At 38.8% G+C, this 26244-nt stretch overlaps 1 protein-coding gene and 1 long non-coding RNA gene across 3 annotated transcripts in view; one reads left to right on the top strand and one right to left on the bottom strand.

The window, feature by feature from the left end:
* The window catches only part of LOC148054778 (uncharacterized), a 60275-nt gene that overhangs the window by 18398 nt on the left and 15633 nt on the right, over positions 1 to 26244 (bottom strand). Inside the window, exon 3 of one of the 2 annotated variants that reach the window (XR_015706913.1) lies at positions 21628 to 21796. This is a non-coding gene — a long non-coding RNA (uncharacterized LOC148054778). Of the gene's footprint in view, positions 1 to 21373; positions 21797 to 26244 lie in introns of those variants that run through there. The other variant, XR_015706912.1, reaches the window with a different exon arrangement.
* Positions 344 to 25416, top strand: OPN4 (opsin 4). Its single transcript, XM_087767612.1, has 13 exons — positions 344 to 373; positions 453 to 583; positions 7060 to 7202; positions 9138 to 9271; positions 10431 to 10634; positions 12501 to 12672; positions 13572 to 13736; positions 18449 to 18556; positions 19710 to 19890; positions 22996 to 23148; positions 23681 to 23749; positions 24207 to 24245; positions 25090 to 25416. The coding sequence occupies exons 2-13, from the start codon at positions 557 to 559 to the stop codon at positions 25279 to 25281; spliced, it is 1587 nt and encodes a 528-aa protein (XP_087623738.1). The 5' UTR covers positions 344 to 373; positions 453 to 556; the 3' UTR covers positions 25282 to 25416.

The raw sequence follows: 26244 nt of genomic DNA on the forward strand, positions 1-26244 counted from the left end.
AAATGAACAGTAAGGTCTATTATTTAAGACGATATTAAGAATATTAACTTCTTTGTCTTCAAACGGGGATGATGTGGATATAGCATTAAAATTCAGACATAAATCTGTCAAAAGCAAAAAAGATAACGGCGCTTTTAAGTGAGCATCAGTTTTATACTGTCTTTAAAGTGAAGCTGAAATCTGGATGGAACAAGTTTCAAACTGGGCATGTGCGGACCCTGTCATCTCCTGTATTTAAATGGAAGCTGCTGCTGCTGCCCTTTGCTAAGCCGAAGATAGGGTGAAGCAATCCGAAGCTCTAGTGAGAAACTCTGCACTGGATCTCACATTATTCCAGAGAATCTGACAATCTGCTTTACACACACACCAAAAGGTAAACTGGCTGACTTAAATTCAGAGGACAGCTTTTCTTTCTTTGTTTTTGCTTAGATTTTGTTCACCTGTATAATCAGCCCATTCAAAGGGGCATCTCTTGTCCCTCTGAGGACCCAACGGCACCAAACTTGTGGAGTCCTTCAATGCACGGAATGACTCGGAAGTCAATGCCTACACACTGATGGACCTGCCTCTTAGAGCCCCAACAGTAAGTGTTTTCTGTCACTAAAAGCTGTAGCAAGTAGTTCTGCTGGCAAAACTGGCATTTATAGAACTGTAAATGGCCATCTAAGGTGCATGTACACATTTAATGCAGTAATGAACAACATTATGAAAACTTAAAAATCTTCTTTTTATTCCTTTAACTATTTATTTGCTGCAGAAAGGACTGTAGAAGCAGTGTTTTTCAGCAGAGTTACATGGGCAGGAGACAGGGAGGAATGTCTAATGGCAAAGTGCACCAAATATGTTGTAAACTATCAAAACAACATGTTCTTCTGCAATCAACAGCTGTTTAGCAGTTCAACCACAATGCTCTCTTGTGTTATTATTCAAGATGGAAATCCCTGTCATTTCTGTAATAGTCTGTAAGTGCAGCAGAATGCTTATGTAAATGTTAAAGAGTTGTTATTCACAGTTGCCCAAGAGAGCTGTTCAGAAGGTTTTCCCAGGTAAGGTCTATCAAAGCTCTTTCTCATTTAAATACTAAACAGAAAGAAAATTTCCTTAGAAGTGTGATGGTGAGAATCTGTTGTGATGACGCTTCAGGATGGAATTTATTTGGGCATACTAAAAATATTCTCCATCCCACCCCACAAGCCCAAACCAAAGGAGTTCAGAAGTCCTCTTCCTGGTTGTGTATCTCAGTACACTATTAGGACTACAAAGGTTTTTTTGTCTGCTGTTTATACAAAAATCTGTTTAAAAGTAAAGAATAAAAAAAATGACCCAAGCTAATTTTTAAAGTTTTTAAAATCTGAAATTAAACTTAAAATCAACAAAATACCTCACCAGGTATTTTGGCATGGCCCACATAACACAGTGGACACTTAAAAATTGTATGCCAGTTTCAAATACTCCAAAAGTTTTTATGCATAAAGGATGTTGGATTAGGTGTTTCAGTTTGATCCTTATATATAATGAAGGACCAGTGAATATTTTATTATTTGCCTAGTAAAAATGCAGTCTGTTTATTTTTTTTTTATAAAACCTGGATGTGCACAGCGTATTACAGGAAAATAAACAAAGAAGTCCTGAGCCAAGGCGCTTACCAACTAAATTAGATGGATAACATATGAAAGAGGATAGCAGAACATAGCAGGGAGGGAGAAGAGGAACTGGAGAGCACATGGCAAAATGGAAAAGGATGCTGGGGACTGTGTGATTTACATCAGAAAATTAAAAATGGATTTTTTCCTTATTCTGCTGAAAGAGGTAATTAGCTGTCCGTTTCCTCTCCCTAGGTCAAGTGACTGTATTTTCAAACTTTTGTTTTTTAATTTGACACAAAGATTGGTTTAAGAGAATTTCAGGACTGAAAGCAATATGTGCTGCTTGTGGTTGAGATTAAATCTGTAAGGCAGGATACAAAATCTGCTATCCAAATTGCTCAACAGGACAAACATCATCTATGGAAAGCCCTGCTGCCTACTGGGAAGAGGGCTTAGCAGTTGGCGTCACCCTGCTGAAACCATAATTGAGGTGGGATTACGCTCCTCTTGTGCTGCCTGTCATCACAGAGCAAGTGCCTACAGAGGCAAGCTCAGAAATCAGAGCAAGGAACTGTAGAGAAAAATAAGTGCTATCAGTTGTTTGAGGCCTCTTGCAGGTAGGCAGTACAAACACTGCACCTAGAAACCCTAGGAAATTACAGTACTTCTGATAATTTTTCTAAACTATATGATTTGTTGTAATGTAAAAGGCCTAGCGCTACCACTGGTTGTGTAAGTCATACTGTGTAAATAAGCGGCTTCATTACCTGTGTTTGTAGGAATATTAAGAACAAAGAAACCTGATACATTGCCAAAGTCAATGTCAGACTGTTCAAATCCCCAAAGGACCTTATGAGGATTTCCTCTTTCCCTATAAGTATAAACTAAACCTTGCTTTATACTCTTGTCATTGGGAGAATGTGGGGAGTGGGGTATATCAAATATGATTTATATTCAGTACAAGTATTTACATGCATGGCCTTGCTCCTATCATCATCACTGTTAGCTTTAGTAGGTCTTCAGTAATCAACGTCTCCAAGTGAGCAGTAATTAGGTGATACGATTTTTTTCTTACTCTGAAAAAGAACAGATTTTTTTCCCCAATAATACTTGAACTGTGTTCTTTGCATGTTGTCCTTTTTTCACTTGTACACAAACATTTTTCTCATGCTATGGGCAGTGTGGGGGGAGGGCTGGACTTTCAAAAATGATGTGTCTTCTACTAGAAGTTCTGTTTTAGCTGTTTTTGTTGTAGGCAGTAGACAAGCATTCCTTTAGGGATAACAATGAGCATTTTAAGAAGGCAGACTCCATTAAGCCTAGCTGTTTCCCTCTATTCTAGTGTTTCTACAAGGACACACTTAAACCTGCTGGAAGGAAATACACTAACATAGAGCAACTGCATAACTTCTTGCCATTGACTCTACTGAGGCAAATGATAAAGTAGGATTTAGAAATGGATTACACCCATATATGGAGGATAAAAATATCCTCCACTAAGATTATCCTTTCAAAGGGATAGTAGTCCTGTTTTAGGGTACAAACCAACTGCTAAGACTCTATACTGAAAACGAAATTCCCACATTACTGTTCATTATGCATGTTTCGCAGATTCTTTTACAGTTCTAGCAAAACTAGGCCAGTTTTCATATACACCCAAACAGTATTCTAAAACCTGCCTTTAAGGTTGACTAAAATGCCATCCTTGGCTAGAAGATATGTTCTCCAGCTGACCCTTGGTACTTACTGTGAAGAAATTTTGTAACATTACAGTTACTGTCTTGATGTCGTCCACAGCCTCCATGACCATTTTGTTTGCTTGCTTGAGAAATGTGCAATATTTATATTGACTGACTGTCAGGAAGTTGGTGCTTCCAAGTGACTTGTTTCCTACAGAATTAATACTGATCTAAGCCACCCACAGCACAGTACACCTGTGGGTATACTGGCACCCAGTGGTCCAGAGCCTCAGGTACAAGCATCTTTTATTTGTTGACTCAGGAAAGCTGTAGTCCATTGTTCATCCACTGGAAAATGTCCAACCTCTTAGTTTCCAGTTCAGTTTCTTTGTGCATTTGGTGATGTTTTGAACCATGTTACTATTAAGTAAACTGTTGTCATATTACTTGGAAGAGAAGTAATGAAGTGCTAGTTTTGGCCGTTCATTTCTCTTATCTTCATTACCAGGTATTTATAGAAAAAGGCTGAACAGAAAAACATGCAAGGCAACAACACTATGTATTATCAATGCAATTGAAACAGTTGTTCAGAGTATTCTCAAAGGACAATTGCTACAGTGGGGATTGCAACAGTGGGATTTTTATTCTCCCCTGCCAACCAAGTACTCATACCATGGGGTGACAACGGAAGACAAGAGACTAAATAATCTGCTGGAGAAACTGAATAGAGAAAAGCTTTGGGAATTGTCTGATTTCTTGATTATCCTGCTGACCTGATTTCCTGAAGCACGATCTTTTTCTCCCTGTCCTTTCTTTTGATGTACAATTCCCTTAGAAGATCTAGAGCAGAACTTGACATAGGCACGTGTGTTCATCTTCTAGTAATGAAGCTGTATGTATGCAACTTAGTGATGAATTAGGCCTGATCTAATGCCTTGTCAGTCAACTAGTACCTTTCTTTGACTTAAAGAAGCTTTGAATCAGATCTGTACTTCCAATAAAACCCGTGAAATTACTTTTTTTAATAATTGACTTTTTCCTCTTACAGTCAGAGTTGGACCCTGTGGTAAAAACCCCAGGCCTACAGGAAGTCCACACTAAAATGTGAATTTATTCCTCTTTGCCACAGACCTCTTCTTTGCCCATATATTTAGTATTCTTTATGTCCTATCACTGCTCCAATATAAATATTATTCCTTTATTTTTTTCACACTTGACATTTTTATTGACTCTGAACTTGTTTCATTCCTGAATAAGTCATTTTAAAGTCTTCTACTATCCCTTAAATAACCTTTCATCTCTTGTGATTTCTCTGTGTATTTATATTTATCTTTTAAATTTTTCCTCGTCCTTAGTCCTCCGCAAATTTAATTCAAATTAAAGCCATTTTAATCTGTTCTTTGTAGCCAAAACAAGCTCCTTTAGTTGCTTTATTTCTGTTACCTTGATCCAGTTCTGATTAAATGGATAGCTACAGGGAAAAACATCAGAAATCTCCATTCCATTAATTAACTCATCATTAATTAATAATCATCATTAACTGTCTGTAGAACAGCTGTTAAAAATGTTCTAGCACAAGGCTAAGGAGAAAAAAAACAACCCAAAGAACACCCGATCTCACTTATTTAAAACAGTTTTATCTCAGACTCTCCCTCCGCACTTGCTATTACTATGGGATTTTTTTGTTGTTTTACTGGCACTGTGTTAAGCACAGCAATTTCTGCCTAGGCAAGATGCCCATTGATGTTGATGATGTGATGTCAACTTACACTTCGCTGCAGGAACCTGAACAATAAATGTCATGATACTGCCATTCAGCTAGTGTATCAACCTTAACATTTTGCTCCAATTATAATAACACCCAGAGCTACATTTTCTCTCTCTAAGATCAGAGTATTTGTCCAGCATTTCATTGCTGCTAATGTAGAAACCCAGGGAGCATGCTCTACTTGTTGAGGATGGCTGTGGGCCATCCTTCAGCACATAAACAAAGACAATCTCTGCCAGAATTCCAGACACTCCTGGGGTTCACCTCTTGCTACTGACACATTGCTTTTAAATACACACTGTCTCTAAGGACTTCAGTCCAATCTCACAGATGTATTCAGAAGTAACGTCTGCCTCTATTGTCTGAAAATACCTATTTCCTTTGATAACTGGGGTGTTGTCAAAGGCATTTCTGAGTTGCGCTCTAATGGTGAACGCCAACTACTAACAACTGTAGCATAAAAGGGAGAACTTCATATCTACCTCTGTGCACTTTCCTCCTTTCCTACCAGCAACCTTCCTTTTCCTGGGAAGGAATGACTGCATATGACAGCTGTTTCACCGCCTGTCAGTACTTGTGATTGGAAAGAACATATCCAACCCCACAGCATTCTTTAAGCTTGGTACCAGCACAGACCTTGGTACAGGCGATTCCCTTGGCCTGGATCCTAGGCCACAGCCAGGTTGACAGTATTCACAGTAGGCAGGCTACAAACAATTCAAAATATTTCCTCCATTTTTCTCAACCCCAGTGTGATTCTTGTAGCTCAGTAGCTGAGGAATGCCATGGCTACAGCTTGCAGGCTTGAGCTATAAGCAGTGGTCATGGCATGCCTTTCCAGAGTGAGTGCCGCCCTTGATGAGAAAAGCCTGGCTATAGAGACAGGATCTGTCCCTGCAGATGAATGAAGATGAGGCTTCGTATTTTTCATGACTACATTAGCTGGTTGGAGCTGATGCTAAGACACATTTAGGACAGTGGCAGTTGCACAGAGGTGAGTGTTTAAGTCTCCTTGCCTGACCCTATATCAAAAGGCAGCAGAAGAGTGATGGTTTGGACAGCTGTTCTACTCTTCTCTTCAATTTCTGTCACATCATCCTGCTTCCTGGGTGCAGCCTTATTGTTTGCTTCACTACCAATCTGGGGTCACTCGGCCTAAAGTGTGTTTGTGGCTCCTGATAATTAACTAAAAAATATTTTTAAACCATTATTTAAAATGCTGTAGGCTTCAGACTTGGCTACTGAATTTTGCTATGAGTTATTAGTTGATTAAGACACAAATGCTTTCATCAAGTGCTTTATCACATACTTCACAGAGAGCAAAATACCTTCATTCAGTGCAGAGCAAAAACAGAACTGGTATGAAAACCAGGCATAAGGTCTAAAGTATTTGTGTTTTAGTTTTTCTGATCCGTAATTTAGTTTTCAAAAGACTCCAAAGTTCAATGCTGCCAGGCTTTTGGTAACCAAGTCGTGAGGGTAGCTAGCAATTCAGTGTTATTCAGTGGGGGAAATGAAATAGACGTACTACTAAAGGGATAAATGGATGTTTATCCATAGAAGATCATTTCTACTTAGTTAGAGAAGTCTAGCCAGTGATGTCAGAGGACAACAGAAATCATATTTCATAGGTACAGAAACCTTCCTGAAATGAAAACTGCAGAAAACTTACTAGTTGTTAAGTACTGCATTGCTTGATGTCAGATGCAATAACAAAGGTCCCTTCCTCTCTTTTTCTCTTCTATATCCTTGTCTTTCTTTTGGGAGAGAATAGATTGCTTTTCTTCACCAAAATTCTAAATCAACAATAAACATCTAAACCACCCTTTGACCTTTTCACTGTTGATGGCATATTTATCCCCTGAGGATGATCAACAGTAAATGTAATTTGAAGGCAGTTAGCTTATTCTGAATTTTTGCTTGCTGTCTGTCTGCATTCTTGACCATTTCCTCTTCTAGAGAAGCACGTGCCAGCTTATTCAGTAAAGTAGGACAATATACCTATGACCTCTTGTTTATCCCACAGAAGATGACAGTGCAAGATGTTCCTGATGCCTTTCCTACAGTGGATGTCCCAGACCATGTCCATTATACAATTGGAGTAGTCATTCTTATAGTGGGGATCACAGGAACTCTGGGTAATTTCCTGGTCATCTATGCTTTCTCCAGGTATCTTTCTTTTGGATTTTTTTAAATACTCAAATTTATGAACTTTAACAGTACCTTGACGGTGCTCTGCAAATGCAGCGCAGGCATAGTATCAGACTACTATGCAGACATAGTATAATGCACCAAGAGACATTGCTCTAGGAAAAAAAGTGGCAACTTGCCATTTCCCTCTGACTTCTTTCCATTAACCATAGCCATAGCAAAACTGTTAGCAAAATTGCAAAGAATCGCCCAGATATGTCAAGCAATAGAAAAGCAGCCAAAGCAGAAACCTTCCAGTGAATTTTTTTCTGCTGGCTGAACTGTGTTTGCACTGGACCAATGGGGTGTTTTGCACCTGTGCCCCCCCCCATATCTTCTCTATTTTAGATGTTTCCTTCCTCCTGCTGCTTACTACTCAGTTTCTTTTCCCGCTCTGTTCCTTACTGGCCATGTCTCTTGTTTTCACATTTTCTAACACTTGGCTTATTTGCTTTTAACTAAAGCCACATTCCAACTTTTATATCTGAAGGAAATTGGATCTCTGACAACAATGTGATATTTTGACCATTCCTGTTCTCTCATCCTGTTTCTGTTTTGTCATACTGGAGCAGAGCATTGGCATGATGTCCAGGCCAGTGAGCTTCTAGTTCATGATTGACCTTTAGGCACTACTGTAATAAACCAAAATAATAGCAATTATATGATAATTTGGCTGCATTAACTTAAATCACTAGAGCGTGGATGAAAGTAGTCTGGGTTTCGAGCCTGTATTTATGTGGTGCATTAAACGGTAGGTTTCAGCATGTCCATTCAAAGTAGATACCAACACTTAAGTGCTATGGCCTTAAGAACAGAAAAGTTGTTGGCATGCAGACCAGATATGTGAGGATGAAGTACATGAGCTAGCTTAGCTGTTTGGCTGGTCCCATACAGGAAATCCAATCAAGGCAGCTGCAGTTCCGCTGGAGGACACAGCTTGTCTTCATTTGAAGATGTTATGAAGACAGAAAGGGATACTGATAGCAAAGTAATAGGTACATCAGAAGTTCGGAGAACACATCAGATGCCTACAAAGCAGTCTCAAGTAATGGCAGGCTGTAAGACAGCCAGCTGCCTGAAACAGAAATATGTTTAGTAACTTTGCAGAATACTGAACAAATACAAGCGGCCCAAAGCATCTACTAATAATATCTCCCTGCTCCTCAACTGACAGATAGGGGACAGTAGTCCTAGTGATTGATTGATTCTGGATCGGTGCAAAGAACCCATCGTTTATTCTGATACTTTTCAATTGTGTCTAAGACTGGAAATTTGAGAAAGGAGCTAAAACATTACACTGTGCTCAGAACTGAGGAGCTCTCAGTTGAGCTTTTATGTGTACCCTTTAAAACACTGTACTATAATACTATGAATAACATATATAGACATGATATACTGAAGGCTGGCTATTGCTCTCTTTAAAGTCAGTGTCTGGGCCAGTGAAATGAGTGTCATAGAGAAGCATTGACGTAAAACAAAATGCTTGATGTGGTACATAGTGAGTTTGTTTAATCCCTGTATTTGGAAGTCACTGTTGATCTTATCAGCAGTGCAAAATGCACTCCCCTCCCCCTGCTTAACACGACCCAGATCCAGCAAATCCATAGAGTACATCAACTTTAATTTCCTGTTAATCATGGACATGCAGTGCACTGGGTCAGAATATTGAAAGAACAATATGATTTATCCCCATCCCTGAGCTGGTTTTCAAAACAATCCTCTAAAGCGCACAGGAGTATAAATGTGTAAAACTGAGCCTTGCTTGTGTTCTCTCGTGAGGGAAATGAGAAGCACTCTGCTCTAGCTTGCTATGTGTGTCTTGGTATTTGTGAAGCTGCCAAGGCTCACAGGAAAGAGTAACAACATAATTAATGGTGCAGAAGTGTTTAGCAACATTCCTTCTGATCTTTGTAGGTGTAGGAGCCTTCAGACTCCAGGCAATATATTCATCATCAATCTAGCTATTAGTGACTTCCTGATGTCCATTACGCAGTCTCCAGTTTTTTTCACCAACAGCCTCCACAAACGCTGGATTTTTGGTGAGAAAGGTTTGTATATATTCTTTCTAAGAAATCACTAAGTATGTTCTTACCATAGCGGCAGTTTTTCTACCATTTCCTTATGGTCAGGTACCCTTGCAACGTTGAGAACATTTCTCAACGTTGTTTCAATGTTGACAGAAATGTTTCTTTGAATGTTTTTGTCTGTGTGCAATAAATACATTCCCACCATGGAGAGGAAAATGATGTATATGAGATACAAAGGCGACATTGGCAACGTAAGGCACAGGACTAGTCTTCTTGCCAGCACTCTACCCCAATCATCTCATAACTTACTTACTGGCAGAGTCCTATGAAAAAGAAGCACCACTCCCAACACGCTAGCTTAATAGCTCTTCTAAATAATCTGCTCTCGGACTTGCACCTGGCAAAGTGAGGCAAGCAAGCCTGGGAAAAGTGAGTTTTCACAACAGAAATATTAACTGAACATTTCCCGTGCAGTAAGAAAATGTGGAATGAAGGTGCTTTCATTCTTCCTCTATAGCTGTAGTAAGAGGAAGACTAGTCTTTGCCTATTGAACAGATATTTACAGAGAGAAAGGTCAGAGAAGTAATGTTGCTATTTTGATCTCTGATGACCAAAAGCACATTTTTTTTTAGTTCCATGAAGTGTTCAATTGCATCCATGGTAAAATAAAAAAACAAATCAAACCCCTGCTTCTTATCGTTAGGTTGTTTGAATAATTAAAATCACTCATTAATATATTCATAGTCTGCATATTTACTCCAGTTATGCTGTCCTTGAGATATAAATGGTTCCATGATATCGAAGTGGCTATAACCCATTGTTAAGCAAAACAGCTGTTTCTACGGCAGCTGCAGTAAAACTGGAGTTAAACGAGGTACTAATGGACTGCTGAAATGATCCCACTAGAAACATCAGAAATCAATCAGTGAAAATATGTTAAGTATCACTATCTCCAGCAATTCAAGCAAACAAAATCTTTGAAGTTTATCTCCATGGATAATGTAATTAGCAAGACAGCAGCTTTGAAACAGCATTACAACTGCAGGAAAACTAAAGTTCCATTGCTTTACAAATTCCAGAAGACATTAGTTCACACAAAATACAGACTTGAACTCCCCCAGAAATTAATTAGCATGGGTAGATTAATTTCACTGGTACTTCTGTCATCTTCATTGAAAGGCTGTGAGCTGTATGCCTTCTGCGGAGCTCTTTTTGGCATTACATCTATGATCACTTTGATGGTGATTGCCTTGGACAGATATTTTGTCATCACAAAACCTCTGGCTTCTGTTGGAGTGATGTCTAAGAAGAAGGCCCTAATAATCCTGGTAGGAGTCTGGCTGTACTCTTTGGCTTGGAGCCTCCCGCCCTTCTTTGGATGGAGTAAGTGAAATGGAATAAATGTTTTTTTTCCTCATAGCATTGGATTAAAGACCTATTACAGGTATAGAAGAAGGCTGAATTAATGGCTTGCATATTAGGCTTGAATAAATCAATTTGAAGAAAACTGATAAAATACATATTGAAATTGAAGACCTCTAACCAAAGAAAAAAAAATCCAGTGTGTATTACAGCATATTATATGACAATGGAACTTTTCCTTAAGCTCATTACTTACTGAATAAAGAACAGTAGATAAAATCAAGGCCAAAATTTATGAAGGTTGCACCTGCCTATTATCCCATACCTACTTCCATTGAACCAAATTCAATATAAAAATGAAATAAATGTATTTGCGGTTTTTCTGATTACTTTTTTCCACCCCAAAGGTGCTGTGTAAGATAGTAGTGTCAATCTAAATTTCTTTATTCACATAAAAGAGGAACACAATCTGAGTATTTTGTGCGAGTACATCTTCAGTAAGTCTTGAGTGTGTTCCAGATGATAGGCAAATTGCACTAGGTGAAGCACCTTCTCCATTCAGCCATTGCTATCTGCACTAAGGCTTCCAATAAGGATGGCATTTAGTAATAACTAAGCGAGCAGTTAATTTGCTTTTGTAAATGTGAATTTTACACCTGCAAATTGGAACACACATATAGTATCTTGATCCTTGCAACTTGTAACGAAGAGAGTCTCTGTTATTAATTATAAGAGTAACAGAGACTGTTATGACTCTTATGAGTCACCAGTTTCAGTCAGTAAGTTAGAATGAACTCATCATTCAAAACCCCAGCCCATTATTGTGCTCCCTAATTCCAGAAGAGAATGTGTCAGCTCAGCTGAGGTGAGAACATAGCAATGTTTGATTTTCCCAAAGGATGCTGCAACCCACTCAGTTACTGAGTGGAATTTCAGCAGATCTTTGTCATTTTCTTGTTATTGTCATTCTGGTCCCCCAAAAACATGAAGCATGTTTAAGCAGGCAAACTGCAATACTGGGAGAAGCAGCCTTTAGTTGAATGAGGAGCTGTTAGAACAACAAAATAACAATATAGTCTTAGATTCTAGATTCTTAATTGGAGAAGGTGCAATAATTGCTTGAAGGGTGTTGTTATCTTGTAATTACATTCTAATAGTACCCACAGTACTAACTCTCATATGGTAATTAGATGCATCTGAGCACATCTGATGCAATATTTTTAAGAGTTCAACAGAAAATATCACTGTAAACAGTGAAAATTAAAATACAAAGGTAAAAAGACATTGCTGTTGACAATTTCTTTACTTAACAGTTTGACATAGTTCCTTTAAGGAGATTATATTTTATTTCAGGGAGAATATTATCTATGTATGATTTTTTTACTTCTACTCAACTTTACTTCATGACTAAATTAATTTGATCTGCACAATAAATCACTCTCCTTTGTACAGTAAAGCTTTTTTAAGCACAAGCTTAAAAAAGTGGTAGCTCTAGCAAACAGTTTCATTTCACTCCTTGGGAAGACAGCAATTTGACAGGAAAAGGAGATATTTAAAAACAATACGGGTCTGATCCAAGATCCACTGAAGTATTTGGAGAGATGCCCTTTGACTATGTTGAGCTTTAAACAATATTCAAGAACTGAAACGAAGTTATTCAGTTTTCCAATCTGAAGCCTTAGACTGCTAAACATGAATACAACAGGACAACAGAGTAAAAGAAAAAAAGAGGTGCTTTAAATGAAAAGTCATGTATCCTTTTAACCTCCTTTTCCCTCTAAGAGAATAGGACTAAATCCCATGTTATTCTAAGTATCTTTCTCTAACTTCTGCACTCAGAATAAGAATCACTTCATGGCTTATGCCTTCTCCTGTCTTTCCTTCTAGGTGCATATGTTCCCGAGGGTCTGCTGACTTCCTGTTCCTGGGACTACACGACTTTCACACCATCAGTCCGTGCCTACACGATGCTGCTTTTCTGCTTCGTCTTTTTCATTCCTTTGATTGCTATCATATACAGCTATGTCTTTATATTTGAGGCTATCAAGAAGGCCAACAAGTAAGTACCCAACGGTCTTAGGTTTTTATCCTTCTGTTTAAGGGATTGCTTATTTTCTTAAAACAAAGACTAACAGAAGAAAACTGGGAAGTTTTTCACTTTTAACTTGTATGCATGACTGGGCCAGGAAACCAAACAAGAATTATGTCAACAGTCAACATGGTAAGAAGTACTATCTTTAGAAGGGCCATTCCTGAATTTAAGCCAGAGCTGTTCAGGATATTGTCTAAGGATGCAGAAAAGGGTATGAGTAGCAGCACGAGAAATCTGAAGGATGAGAAAGGACTACAGAAATTAACCAACAGAAAGAAATACTAAAGGGACATCAGAGACATCTAACAGCAGTATATTAACAACTATTCCACAGAAAAATAGACGGAATTAAACTACAAATTCCTTGCTTGACAAAGAGTGAAAAAGAGGTAAAACATTTAATCACAGGTCTCTGAAACAAAAACTATTGTTGCAAAAATAAAGGCCAATGTCTGCCACTACATTTGTAATCTGTAGATATCTGTCCTGTAGATATCAGCGTATGTAGTTACATAGCTCAGAAGTAGAGTAAGAGTAAGGTACCAAAATCGGACCTAGGGAAGCAAAGACTTCTCTAACTATATTTAATATAGCGTTGTTCAATTGGCTTGAATACCTGATTTATGTGGAAATTCTTCTGGTACAGGACTATTTTCTTCACTGAAGCACATGTGAATTTTGCCATTGATTAGTGCAACAAAAGTGCATTGAATTGTGAAGGACTGGTCACATACATACACTAACACTTTAAAAGTGCATGACTTTTAGCATAAACTAGCCTAAGAGTAATTGTTGCCCCATTTTATGAAGCTGTTTGCGCAAATCCCTACCTCCTTTTTTTGCTGTTGTATGTTTATTTCCCCTAGGTCTATTCAGACATTTGGAGGCAAACATGGAAATAAAGAGTTCCAGAAACAGTATCAGAGGATGAAAAATGAGTGGAAGATGGCCAAAATTGCACTGATTGTCATCTTGCTTTATGTTATTTCCTGGTCACCATACTCCGTTGTTGCTTTGGTAGCTTTTGCTGGGTAATTATGAATGTATCAGCAAAGGAATATTCAGTGAAAGCAAAAGGTGTGAAATTGTATGAGACAGATGAAAGTCAAAGCTACCTGTCAAGTTTAATGCCTGAAGTGCATCCAAAACATTCGCATATTTAGGAGTGACATTTAACAAATGAGGCACATGCTGCCTGTGGTTTTTTTTTAGTTTGACTTTAAAAAAAAAAGTAAAAAAAAAAAGAAAAAAAAGAAAAAAGAAAAAGAAAACAGGAAGGTTATTACTGGCAACATAACATTACTGTGCTGATGATTTCTGAATGCAGATTCTCTATGTTAGGATATTTGAACTATCTGAACTTTATTTAGCACCAAAATGCTAAATAAGGGGCCCAAAAAGATCCATCCAGGGGTTGATTCTCTTTTCTTTCTCCACTTCTTTTACTTACAAAAGTCTATTCGTTTTCTTGTGTTACATCAAACTGCTGAACCTCCTTACATGTACAAGCAAGTTCAAAATTAGTACATACTTGCATTGGGGAGCTTTTTGATGCTGGATATAAAAGATCATAAATACAAATCATCTTAGCATGTTCTTCATCTATTTGATTGTCAGCATTTTATACAGTAATTCAACAAAAGCATGATACTATTAATACAGTATCTATACATAGCTTGACATTAGACTATAGTTGATACAATCCAGGTACAAGTAATGTACTGGGAGTCTGGATGCCTTGGCTCCATGTGGATATTTCTCCCATGTTAACATGTGAATTTTCCTGTGCTTGAGTTTAACCTTTGTAAAATGGGTGAGACTATCTGTTTTAGAAAGTCTTGTCAACTGCAGTTCCTCTAGCAGAAGACTCCTATGACAGTACAAAACACTTTTATTTGCATTTTTCAAGTCAGAAATAAAAAGTAGGTTTTCCTAAAATGGACACATGGGATAAATTTACATATGATAGAGCATTTTAAGTAGGAAGGAGGACCCAGGAAATTACAGACAGGTGAGCCTCACCTTTGTGCCTGAGAAGATCATGGAACGGACCCTCATGGAAGCAATGTTAAGGCACATGCAAGACAAGGAGGTAATCCGAGTAAGCCAGCACGGATTCACTAAGGGCAAATCATGCCTGACCAATCTGGTGGCCTTCTATGATGGAGTTACTGCAACAGTCAATAAGGAAAGACTGATTGATGTCATCTACTTAGACTTCTGTAAAGCCTTTGACACAGTCCCACACGACATTCTTATTTCTAAATTAGAGAGATATGGATTTGAAGGGTGGACTCTTCGATGGATAAGAAATTGGCTGGATGGACACATCCAGAGAGTTGCGGTCAATGGCTCTATGTCCAGGTGGAGACCAGTGACGAGTGGTGTCCCTCAGGGCTCTGTCTTGGGACCGGTGCTTTTCAATATCTTTATCAATGACATAGACAGTGGGATAGAGTGCACCCTCAGCAAGTTTGCGGATGACACGAAGCTGACTGGTGCAGCTGACACACCTGAAGGACGGGATGCCATCCAGGGGGACCTGGACAAGCTTGAGAAGTGGGTCCATATGAACCGAATGAGGTTCAAGAAGTCCAAGTGTGAGGTCCTGCACCTGGGTCGAGGCAATCCCAGACATGAGTACAGACTGGGAGAAGAACTCATTGAGAGCAGCCACACAGAGAAGGACTTGGGGGTCCTGGTGGACGACAAGCTGGATATGAGCCAGCAATGTGCACTAGCAGCCCAGAAAGCCAACCGTATCCTGGGCTGCATCAGAAGAGGCGTGGCCAGCAGGTCAAGGGAGGTGATTCTCCCCCTCTACTCTGCCCTCATGAGACCCCACCTAGAGTGCTGCATCCAGCTTTGGAGCCCTCAGCACAAGAAAGATGCGGACCTTTTAGAACAGATCCAGAGGGCCAGTGAGATGATCAGAGGGCTGGAGCACCTCTGCTATGAAGACAGGCTGAAGGAGTTGGGGTTGTTCAGCCTGGAGAAGAAAAGGCTCTGGGGAGACCTTATAGTGGCTTTCCAATACTTAAAGAGGGCTCATATAAAAGGGGAGGAGAGACTCTTTATAAGGGCAGATAGCGATAGGACAAGGGGGAACAGTTTCAAACCGAAAGAGGGGAGATTTAGATTAGATGTTAGGAAAAAATTCTTTACTCAAAGGGTGGTGAGGCACTGGAACAGGTTGCCCAAAGAGGTTGTGGACGCCTCGTCCCTGGCAGTGTTCAAGGCCAGGTTGGATGGGGCCCTGAGCAACGTGGTCTAGTGGGTGGTGTCCCTGCCCATGGCAGGAGGGCTGCAGTTAGATGATCTTTAAGGTCCCTTCCAGCCCAAGCCATTCTATGATTCTAGTATTTTGGGAGGCAGGGGTGATTTTTGTTACACACCCAAGGAAGAAGCAACTGCAGGTCCTCTTCTCAAACATAGCTTAGGAAGGCAGCTTCCTAAATATAGCACTTCTAAAATCTTACACTTAAGAAGAAAAAATGCTAAGAGAAGAGGATTCTCTCCGTTTGTATCCCAAGGGGCAATTCCATGCAGGAGCAAACATTTTCTCCATAAAGGTAAACAGGTTCCTCACTCAGAAACACAAATCCTTAGGATATGTCCCAGTGTCCCTCTTCCTCTCACAGGGGGACTTAGATACTGAGCATCCACCAGGGGTGATATGTGACCAGCTAGAGACAGATGAAGAGCAGGAAGACAAAGAAATGCCGCACAGCTACCTTGCAGCACTACTTGCTCTAAGATATCTCAAAAAAAAAAAAAATAGGAGATGCTTTAAGCTAAACATTTTAGCTATGTAGAACTGTCAGGCTGTACCATATGATTCAGCATCTACTTTAGGATGATCAAGTGCCTGCTGAACTTGACTTCTAGCCCATGTCTCACACTGACAAAAATCTGAACAAATGGACAATTTTGTAACTCTACAGTATGTTACAAATGAGAATTTGCAAATTTTGCTCATGAAGACATCTGGTGAGCAACACAGCTTCATTCAGCTTTTTTTCCATTTCTGAACTATGCCTTTTAGGCAATCCTTCTGGGATTTTTCAGAGATTAATAGACCAAGCCTGAGGCCTTCTGTGGACTTTCATTACAATGAACTCAGATAAAATTACTGCATGCCACATATGGGAGGCAGACATGGAGTCTGTGGCTATAGTCTTGGACTAAAGACAACTCCTCTGACAGAGCAACAACATACACAAAATGAAGGAAGAACCTTAATTCCTTTAGAAAATATTTTGGATGGGGAATACTGAGCTATCACACAGTCAGGCTCACTAATATTACTCGTCTACAGGTTATATTTTCTGGGAATGGTTAGCTTAAACAAAAGCCTTTGTCACTGTTTCTGTTAGTTGAACTCTCCCTCAGTCTTACCAAAGCACTCTCTCTCTCATCTCATGGTCAAAAACTCCATTTCAGCAAGCTCATACTGTTGTGTGTTCTCCAGAGTCTGTGAAGAATTACATTTCTAACCAATGCTTTAAAAGTATGATTAGGAGAAACCATGTTAAAAATTGTATATGGAGAACATGCTTGTCAAAGAAAAGCCTTAAATTAGAGGTGAAATGGCATCTCACCATTCAGGCAGTTGACAAAATGATTCCTGTATTACCACTGGGAAGCTATTTCCACCTCATCACAGAGCATCAATATTCCCATAGTATGATGAAAAATTTCTTCACCAGGAAGATGAGCTGCCACCTACTTATGCAATCCTCTTCATTGTTTCTTGGCAGCACTCATATCAGAGACCTTCTTCTGAGAGAGGATTGAGAAGAAAACCTGTTTTCTCCCATAATACTATAGGAATACAAGCCTAATTGAAAGATGGAGCTTACACTGTCTTCTCAGGAAGAAGAGCAGTGATAAAGAAACGATGTTATCCTTGGGAGGAAAGACTGACTTACTGGGCCATTTCACTTAGCATTCTTTCTACCAATGCAGAAAGAGGTCTTCATAGCCTTTGAGCAGCTCTATGGAGAATTTGCCTGGTAGAAACTGCCTATGAAATGTTATTGTTATTTTCATCTGAGCTGTTTTATTGACTTTCTTCTTCCAAGACCTTATGGGCTACTTCAAGCTATCTTCAAAAATTAACTCGCTGATAGCAGCATGGCTGATAGACATCAATCATAATTCTTTTATCCTTTAGAGTCATATCACCTGCATATATGCATGGTCACGGTAACATATGAGCGTAACATATGACACCTGAAAATACCTTCCCTTCACTGCTTAGTTCAGGAAAATACTTCCCCTTCACTTTTTAGTTCAGATCAGGCAAAAAAATAAAGTTTGAATAGGGAAATAGATTTATTAGTTATCTTTCCGTATAATGCCTTATTCTGCACACCTATTTAGTGACGTATTACTCAGCAAGTGTACCTGCTGAGTTTGGAACAGACAGATACTCCGATGAATGCACATTCACTGACTTTGTCCCTAGCGTAAACAACATGGGAATTACCACCATCCTAAGTCATAGTAGTGAAGTGCTGCAAGAGAAGCCCCAAGAAAATCATGTTTCTCAGAAATGCAATTAGGCTCGTGTTCATCTTTAGAGGCAAAGGATGTAAAATTTGTTCTCTCACTGTTTGGGCACAGAACTCCCCCTTTTACTGTCTCTGGAGCACTAATAAAGTGTTGTCTTGTCAGTGTATAACTGCATAGACTACACAGAACTCAATACTAAATATATAACGCATTTGCATTACTCTAGGTATTCCCACGTCCTAACACCCTTCATGAACTCCATACCAGCTGTGATTGCCAAAGCTTCTGTCATCCATAACCCCATCATTTATGCCATCACTCACCCCAAATATAGGTAAGTTCACTCTTATAAGCTATGTTTAATATAGCGAAGAAAATCAGACAGTAACCCTGTCACTTTTAGGACTAGTACCTGAACTCTGCTTCACTTGCTTATTTTACCTCTGCAAGACAGCCTCGCCCTCCCCAAGAAAACTTCTCAATGCCATATAAATGTCAGTGGAATTTGTACTTGGAACAAATTACTATGCAGATGGGAGTTAGAGATGTTTATGGATACTGAACTGTACTTACAGATTACACGATAAAAGATAGAGACCTTCCCACCTCAAAGGAAAGCACCATAAATTTTTTAACTATCTTCATGACAGATGCAGACCTTTGTCAGTGTTGCAAATAGCAGTTTGTTAAATTAACCAGGCCAGTGAGAGATGCAATTCAGTAAGTCAATCCACTTCTTCTCTATTTTGTGCGTCCTCCCCACCTTTCTTCAAGCTTTCGTATTTCAGATAGCATTTCTTCTGAGTTGTAACATCTAGGGTCATTACCACATCAAGTTCAGATGCAGGCTGTGAGATCTGACAGACAGCAGCAAAGCCATATATACGCTGTTGTTTCACCCTTTACAAAGACCTACTGGGGAACTGGATAGAGAAGAGGTGAGCATGAACATCTAAGTGGGGAAGCCTGGAAAGAAGAGGAAACCTAGGCAAAAGAGTTTCCTTACACTGCATATGAGAAAAGAAATACTGTAACATAACTGCACACTTTGTACAACTCTACAGATAGCCGGCAAACAGATGTGTAAGAGGAAGCTAGAATAGCTGCTTAGGGGAAGATTAAAATAATTCATTATGTGGTACTTCTGTGAGGTTCAGTTTAAAGGGACAGAATTTTATTTTTGCCCTGATTAAGCTGAAAGCAGATAAAACTTCATTTTAATAGCTCCCTTCAGTTCGAAGAGTTATACTTTAATGCCCTTATCCCTGACAAGCAATAAATTTGGGTTCTGCAGAACACTGTGAATAAGTGATCTTGCAGGGTGATTGTACATGAGATATTGGATATCTGGAAAACTCTATTTGTACCCAGTAATTTTCCAGTCCATGCAGCATTAGTTCATTTCTCTGAATAAATGCATTGTTTATAATGACTGAATTTTTGTGCTAACAGAAAAAATCTGACTGGTTCTACCTCTCATCCATTAGAACAGCCATTGCAACATATGTTCCTTGCCTTGGATCCCTGCTGAGGGTTTCTCCTAAAGACTCACAGTCTTTCAGCAGTTATCCCTCCTCCAGACGAGCGACCGTAACCAGCCAGTCTTCTGAGCTAAGTGGGCTGCAGAAAGGAAAAAGGCGACTGTCTTCTCTCTCTGACAGTGAATCAGTAAGGGAGACGCTTCCCGTACATCCATTTTTAATTGCAAAGTAATTCATTTTCATATAGAGTCCTTCAAAGTGGTAGATTCTTTAGATGAAATGCATTACGCTAGTCATTACAAGAGCTCCAAAGAAAGTAGAGGGACAAAGTGAAATACGAGACAGAAGGCTGAAGTGTAAAAGCAGAATGTAGATCTTTGTATTCTTGATGGTTTGTGACACTGAAGGAAGAGTGAAAGACGGAACAACAGGAATTTTAGAAAGTAAGGGAAGCTTAGAGTCAGAGCACCCTTGAAAGTCTGATCATACTTCTAGAATGTACTTGTCTGACCACAGATTTGGAGTCTGGACACACATAGAAAATAAACTGCTGGGCACTAAATAGTTCTGTAGTGAAAGAAAGGTTGTAGTGAAACAGATAATGCTGTCTGAAAGTGAAGTGGGCTGTATTTGGAAACATATTAATCATCAGATTTAGACAAATCAGTAAATCCATTACAGAATCATTCTCACAGAAGACCTCAACAGCTTGCTTCTGCCAGTCTAAGTGAAACGAAATGTTTTGCACAGCACCTGGAAACGTGGCAAATATTTGGCCTGATAGGCTCCTTCTCGCAACCCAAAGTTACATTACTAACTAACTAAGCACATTAGTTAGTTCATTGCAATTATTTTAAGTGAAATTTCCAAATATGTAAAAAGCCATAATTTTCTGGGTGATTCTTTTTCATAGTCAAGGTAATAATTGTATCTAATCCAGCCAAGCGCTGAATTCTGACAGTTGTTTTTAATAGTGACCTTTCAATTTCTTTGTACTCTGTATTCTTTTGACTTCTCAGTCCAATCAAAATTAAATTCTTCTGGCTAGTAGCCACCATTCAGGTGGAAGGTTTTAAAACTGTCTGATAAAAGAAGAACATTTTTATATTGCATCTCTTAGATTGTGAATCCTGATTCTTAAAAAAAACCAACAGACTCCTTCAGTAACTCTGTGTGTTCTTGTACTACTATCAGTGCTTGGGAAGGGGAACCATACAAACAATTCAAATATCTTTTTTGCTTAGGAAAGTAACTCTTAATACTTGAGGTAAAACAATGGAATGGAGAATGAAAATTACATGCTTCAGTCTGGAATTTTCTATAAGCCTTGAGTAAATCTGGATCTTGTTCAGAACAATGATAGAGTCAAGATTTTCTGACAAGAATATATGTTTCCCTTAACTGTTTGATTTGACCAAAGAATACTCTGATTTATTAGTAAGTAATATCAGTTTAGCTGAAGTACAGAGCAGAAAGAAGGGCTCAAGTTTAAAACAAACAAACAAAATTGCTTCAATGCTCGCTGATAATTTATTTGGGGTTTTTTTGCACCATATGTGGCTCAATTAAGCTATAAGATTTCTAGACATATACTCGCAATGCAAAAAGGCAGTACATATGCTTCCATGTATTTTATGTCAAGGCTGGTCATCAAACTGTAAGCCGACAAATTATCTTTACACAATTTTTGGTACTCCTGTGGATGCAAAGATATTCTGCACTTTGGAAAATCCTAAAGAAACAATTTCCAGTCAGTAATTTGCAATGAAAAGGAGCCAAGCTCCAGAACAGATGCTCAGAAAATAAAGCTGCTCCCATTTTAAAATTCAATCAAACGGGACTGTAAGTGCTAATACACTCTATGCATGGAATGGGAAGCACAGTACACATTTTTTAAAATGCTGGAATCCAGAAAATAGCCTACCCCAACCTCTTGTGCTTCAGCAGGAAAGCATATGTTTAGATTGTCCTCTGGATATTTTGTTAAGCTCTTCTAAAAAATCTTCCTTGGAGACACTTCCTTTCAGTCTGGAGACACTTCACTCTGTAGACTCATCTTCATCATTGCTTCCCCAGTAGTTAGAAAGCTGCTTCTGAAAATACAATCTTGATTGTCACTGTTCCAAATGAAATTAATTTTTCCTTCCCCTTCTTCTGTGTTCCCCTTATTCTTCCCCACAGTTACACAGAAAAAATGAACCTGATCCTTCTTAGAGCAATCAATCTGTTATGTATTACAATTCTGGTATAGGATCAGTAATTGGGAGTCTCTCTTAATAGTAACAGACTCATCAAGCCAAATTCTCCAGTTCCATCAAAGTTCATGTTTTTCTACACCTGTTGTTTTTATTTTCTTCCCTGGGGAAAGTTTATCAAAGTATCAATAATTGAAAGTATCAAATATTGAAAGTATCAATAATTGCTTTGAGTATTTTCAAGCAATTATATACTCTCATCTGACGGAAGCTACATCCAAAGCACACAGATTGCTTATAAAAAAACCTTGCTGCATGAAAACATTTAAGAAAGTATATTGCACTGCTATGTTCCCCTATTTTAAGGCAAGGTACACTGTCAAACAGAAAATAGGCTGGTTTGCCATGAGCTGCTCATCACAATCCCATTAGCTGTTTCATTCCTTTATTATGCTCTATGGAAATCTGCAATTCCTCGTCATTGTAGTGAAAAGGCTGACAGAGTGAGGAAAAGGAACAGAATTTTTGACTTCTAGGAAATTCTGGTGGGTTGGGGTTGTTTGTATTTTTATTATTTTCCCATTTACTGGTACAAAGTTTATAACATCAGGGCTCCTTCATGAAACAAAATGATTCTAAAGCAGTGATTCTGCAGTCCCCAGACATTTCCTTCTATTTATTTCTGCTTCCACCCAAGCCACTTCGGAAAATTTGGCCCTAATTCTTCCAAACACCTGTGCTTCCTAATTGGGTACTACTATGGAAACACTGTCTCCTCAGAGCTACGAGGTGCATCAGAGAAGTTTCAACAACAGATTATAATGAAACACTATTTTGTTTGAAATTTTGCAGTGCATTCTGCGGAGAAAAAAAAAAAGTAAGCCAAATTTTCGACTCAATGGACTTGATAGTTTTGTTTGTACCTCTTATAAGCAAAGATTTTATGAAGTCATACATGGCATAACTTTTGTGAAATGTCTTTTATACAATGTCTGTCTCTTTTTCAATTTCTGCCTAGGTAAAACTGATTCTCATGGGGCAAACTGGATGAAAGTCTAAGGAACCTAGTGTGATTGGTTTTGCTGTATTTGTTTTAGGGCTGTACTGACACAGAAACTGGTACACCCGGTGTGTTCTCCAGACTTGCTAGCAGACCGATTTCCTGTGAAACGGGTAAAGACACAACTCAAACTGCTGACATAAGAGCCAAACCTAAACTGAAGCGCCATGATTCTGGGATTTGTGAGAAGGTAATAGACTGTGTAATATCTAAATTCTCTGACAACTGGTACGTTAAAAAAGCTGCACATTTTATCATAATTAATCATGAAGGTTCCTGCCAAGAAGATGGGGATAACGTATGAGTTAACACAATGAATAATGACTTAGAGGCTGTAAAAGGTCATCAGCTTTTTATTTCCACCCTGGTTCATTATTTTGCTGTCTTTGTTGCATTTCTGACAAGCAATGATGCTGTTTTAGTGAACTTAGCATCTGAACGGTATGTTGTCTTGTGTTTGGTTTCAAGTGTGTATTCAGTAATATTTGTATTTCACTGTCCAAATTACTGGGTCAATCTTTCTGTTGTCTCGCCATTTGCTATCAAATGAACACACATGGTGAGAGGTGAAAAACAAGGCTGTCTTTAGCATATCACTACTTTTCAGTCGGTCCTCTGCTGTCCCCTTTTTTTTGTTTTTCCTACACTTTGCATTTCACATGTGTAAAATATTGTGACATACCTATATATTTACGTCTTTCTTATCTGTGTTCATTTTTCAGGCAGCTGTAGATGCTGATGACATATCCATGGTGGAATTGAATGTCACAGAGTACACTGCTACACCTACTGTAAGAATTATTATTTTAATATTTGGCATGGGTCTAACTAACCGAGGGAACAAAAACTAATGAAAACCCCAGTCTCTGAGCACAAGTTAAGTTATTTTTTGAGAGGCAAAGTCACATGATACTGCCAGCAGAATATAGAAAGCATGGCCACAAAGGGTAGATCATTGCTGAAACTAAGCAGAAGGAGAACACATGTACTCCAGGGTTCTCCTTAAGTCCAACTTCTTCAAGGAACTTGAATATTTTCATGAATTCAGTAGGTCCCCTGATGAGGTCTGTGATTTCCTTAGTGGAGCATAGAAGCATTAATTTTGTGCCATCTTTATATGAATAATATACACAGTAAGCTGAGATAGCCATTCTGATGGCTATACCTCTGAGACAGCCATAGTTTTGTGGCAAGTACTGCTGTACAAAGTGACACTGTTAACTATTTAATGTTCTCTGCTTTGGGTAGCACCAAACATCTAAAAAATGCAACTTGGAGGGAATCAAGGTGAGTTTTCAAAACATGCCATATCACCTATTCAGTAAGATGTTGTGCTACTATTTCTTCTTCCATGTAACAAAGCTATGGCATACTGATAAAATTTTTTTGACATCTGCCACAAGTGAGTCAACTTGCCTTAATTCTTGACAGATGGGGAAATAAGAGAAAAGAGTTGACAGGTGAAAACAAGCCAGTTTTATCTTTGCACTATTAACCCAAACGTAATATAAATATCTTAAATTATCTCTTTATTGTTAGTAGTGATCCTTATGAGCTATCGCTAGCCTCATCCTAACACTCTCATTTTTTGGTCCTGTGCAATTGACAGCTAACATTGCTATTGTCAAAAAATGCCTATTAATCTTTCCCTCAATTCCTCTTTTCACTTCATTCTCTAGCTTGCTTCCCCCTTCAAACTATCCAGGCTGTTATCACTACATTTTACATCACCTCTTGCCCCAGTGAACCTAAACAGTCCCTCTTTACGGGAGGACACCTTACTTTATTGAATTCATAGACTGTCTGAGCATATTCATAGCACTTTTGTTCATAGTCAAATGTGCTGTCATTAGCCTGTTCTTTCATCAAAGTAGACTAGCTTTTAAGTAGCAAATGCAAAGTCTGTGCTTTAGTACATTAACTTGTTGAACAGGTTTTTTCTCTTAAGTTTCTCATGAAACATCCAAAAAATGTTCAGGTCTACTTTTTCCTCCATCCTTTAAGTTTGGTTTTGAGTTAGTCATGGGGATTGGCTTATCTAAATATATGCCACTTTTTCACAGATGATGCAACCTGATCTCCTTGTAGATGTTTGTGTTTTCAATTTCTTTTAAATCCTTGCATCCCTTAGAGAGGTGAGAGCCTGAATGGTATTGGACAAAGAAAAGAAGAGTCTCACCACAGACCACCTGCAGCCCAGATACCCAGCATTACAATAACATACAGCAATGTCCAAGGAGTAGAGCTGCCTTCTGGATACAACTCTGGTTTCCTGTACCCTAAGACCAACAGCCACAAGCAGAACAAGAAGTCAAACAGCTAAGTGAGTGGTGCAAGCCAGAATGTCACCTTAGCCAATACCTCTGGAACAACTATGGACCAGCTGAATCCAGAATACCTTCCTACATTGTTCTGAAATGCTCCTACAAAGACACAACACAAGATAAGCAAGGATAAAAGCAAGGGGAGTAAGCTTTTCAGCATCAGAACTCTCGCCAGGGGTTCACTTCTTGATCTGAGTCACATTGTAATTTTCTTATTTCTTCTTTATGCAGCTCATGAAACAATTTCTTCCACTTAGATTTTACTCTGCTCAGGTATATTCCACCACTGCGTGGATCTTACCTACAAGCCTCCTAGGATTAACTTGAGAGGAAAGGGAAGTATGAGATTCAAAACTGGCCTTTGCTCACTTAATGTAGTTTAACTTCAAAGCTATTACTGAGCTTAAGCTGAGAGATTTGGGGAAAAATATACGTTACTTCCTGAAGATGGTTTCATTATTGTGAAGTTCCTCGACCAAATGAAAACTTAACTACACAGTCAGTGCTCCCTTCTCTCATTAAGGACACATTTTTCCCTCATTTTCTTCTAAAATCCAATTGAAAGGCAATGCATGTGAGCAGTAATTTGAAGTCTCGGATCTTTATTTTAATTTCTGAGATTCTGCGCAAAGAGAAAGGAATCACACTGAAGATGAGGCTATGGTCCTTTCCATACTTAGCTTCTTTTTCCAACAGTCACTTAAGAGACCCATTTAACTCACTCTTAGCTAACCTCCCCAGAGCTATAGGAAAGTATTAGGAAACTCCCTCCAACTTTCCTTTAGCAGGTTTCATGAGAAGAATGCAGAATTCAAAGCAATGTTTGTATTGAAATGTCTTATGGGTAAGTCAATACATCTGCCTTCTAATACCTGAAAGTGGTTTACCTTTAGATGTGCTTTTCTAAAGTAAATCTTGGGAGGAGAAAGGTTAGTTCTCCAAAAAGAGTTGTTCTAGAAATG

The sequence above is a fragment of the Nipponia nippon genome, unplaced genomic scaffold, assembly GCF_047370975.1.
Source record: "Nipponia nippon isolate SJK-2023a ecotype South Korea unplaced genomic scaffold, ASM4737097v1 scaffold_3, whole genome shotgun sequence".
Taxonomy (NCBI): domain Eukaryota; kingdom Metazoa; phylum Chordata; class Aves; order Pelecaniformes; family Threskiornithidae; genus Nipponia; species Nipponia nippon.